The sequence below is a fragment of the Sinocyclocheilus anshuiensis genome, unplaced genomic scaffold, assembly GCF_001515605.1.
Source record: "Sinocyclocheilus anshuiensis isolate Anshui unplaced genomic scaffold, SAMN03320099.WGS_v1.1 scaffold1823, whole genome shotgun sequence".
Taxonomy (NCBI): domain Eukaryota; kingdom Metazoa; phylum Chordata; class Actinopteri; order Cypriniformes; family Cyprinidae; genus Sinocyclocheilus; species Sinocyclocheilus anshuiensis.
In genome coordinates, this window is record NW_015549711.1 from 710,204 (window position 1) to 712,023 (window position 1,820).

Below are 1,820 nucleotides of genomic sequence, written 5' to 3' on the forward strand. Positions count from 1 at the left end.
CTTTCTGTCCGTGTGCTTCGGATGTGTGCACTCAGAAAAACGTATATCAGAAGTTTAAACTAATATGGTTTAAAACGCATGATTTCAGCACGATAAACATGATAATCAGAACCAAAACAGATGTTTTTAGCAGGTCCCAGCTGTAATGGCGGGGAGCAGCAGCTCATTTGCATTTAAAGAGACAGGCCCGAAAAACAGCGTGTTTCTGCTTCCACTCAAAATAGGCATTTTCAAAATTATATAATAAATGATCTGTAGAGTATTTTGAGCTGAAACTTCACAGACACATTCTGGGGACACCAGAGACTTATATTACATATTGTAAAAAGGGGCATAATATGTCTCCTTTAAACTCGACTAATATTCCTGTTTTTGATTCACAGTCTCCTCATCACAGACAGGCACGGCACTCATTTCAGCGTGTGTTTGTGTGTTCTGTTGGCTGTCTGCTTGTCACACATAACACGTGCCTTTTAATGAAAAAAGCTTTAAACTATCATGCATATTTCAAGCATTTTTTTTCTATCGTTATCGATAACTGTGTACCATCAGTAAATATCGATACCGTTTTATTGCCCAGGCCTACGGAAAAATACTATATATAATATATATATGGCATGCCTCAGCGCGCAGGTTTCAATCTCCTCATCACTGATGCTCCGCTTAATATTCCGCTCTATGAATGTGAGTTCCGCTCATGTACTGCTCATACTCACCGGAAAAGCAAAGTCCGCTCAAATAACGCGCCAACAGGATATTTCTTTGTAGTATATTTGTTCTCTGCTCTGCTAACATGCTCTGATAATAATAGCTTTGTAGGATTATACATTATTTGGCTAATTAGTTTTAAAAAAGTTATATCTGATTCTGTTGCATGGAACTGAATAAAAATAATATATTGATATTTAATATTAAGGTAACACTTTACAATAAGGTTCCATTAGTTATTGTTAGTTAATGTAACCTATTAACTAACATGAACAATAAATTTATTACAGTATTTATTCATCTTTCCTAATGTTAGTTAATGAGAATACAGTTGTTCACTGTTATAGTAGTTCATGTTAATTCAGAGTGCATTAACTGTTAACAAGCACAACTGTTGATTTTAATAATGCATTAGTAAATGTTGCAATTAACATGAGCTAAGATTAATAAATGCTGAAGAACTATTGTTCATTCTTAGTTCATTAACTAAAGTAGTTAACTAATGTTAATTAATGAACCTTATTGTAATGTGTTACTAATATTAATATAAATTATGTCCAATTTTATAGTGTTACTTTCAGTAAAAAGTATGTTGTGTTTTTTAAATTTCGGTGAATCCCTAGTTCATATATATGTGTGTACACGTGTATATATGTGTGTATATATATATATATATATATATATATATACACACACACACACGTATATGAACATACATTTACAATTTTTACACACACATAAATTATAATTACTTACAGATTTTTTTTTGTCTACTACAGATTATGTGTATTTTGAAAACTCCTCCAGTAACCCGTATCTGATTCGTCGAATAGAAGAACTCAACAAGGTGAGGTTGGAACATGTTATTATATTCTGTCGTCATTTTTGATACAAAATGTCATACTTCTTTTTCTTTTTCTTTTTTTTTTGGATGCAAGAAGATTTATTTTTTGTTTTGTTTATTTGGCCATGAGCTGATTTTGACCAGTATGAATTATAGTGCCAATTAGGCATGGGCCGGTATGAGATTTTGACGGTATGATAACCTTAAGCAAAAAAAATAACGGTTTCAAGGTATTACGGAATTGTTGTTACAGCTCTAAAATGTGTTA

The 1,820-nt window shown here is 32.3% G+C and overlaps 1 protein-coding gene across 1 annotated transcript in view; it reads left to right on the forward strand.

Moving 5' to 3' along the window:
* Positions 1-1,820, forward strand: part of LOC107660724 (metastasis-associated protein MTA2-like) — a 28,145-nt gene that overhangs the window by 15,399 nt on the left and 10,926 nt on the right. The window contains exon 2 of the mRNA XM_016450122.1: positions 1,488-1,555. Coding sequence (XP_016305608.1) covers positions 1,488-1,555 — 68 coding nt within the window. The remainder of the gene's footprint in view (positions 1-1,487; positions 1,556-1,820) is intronic.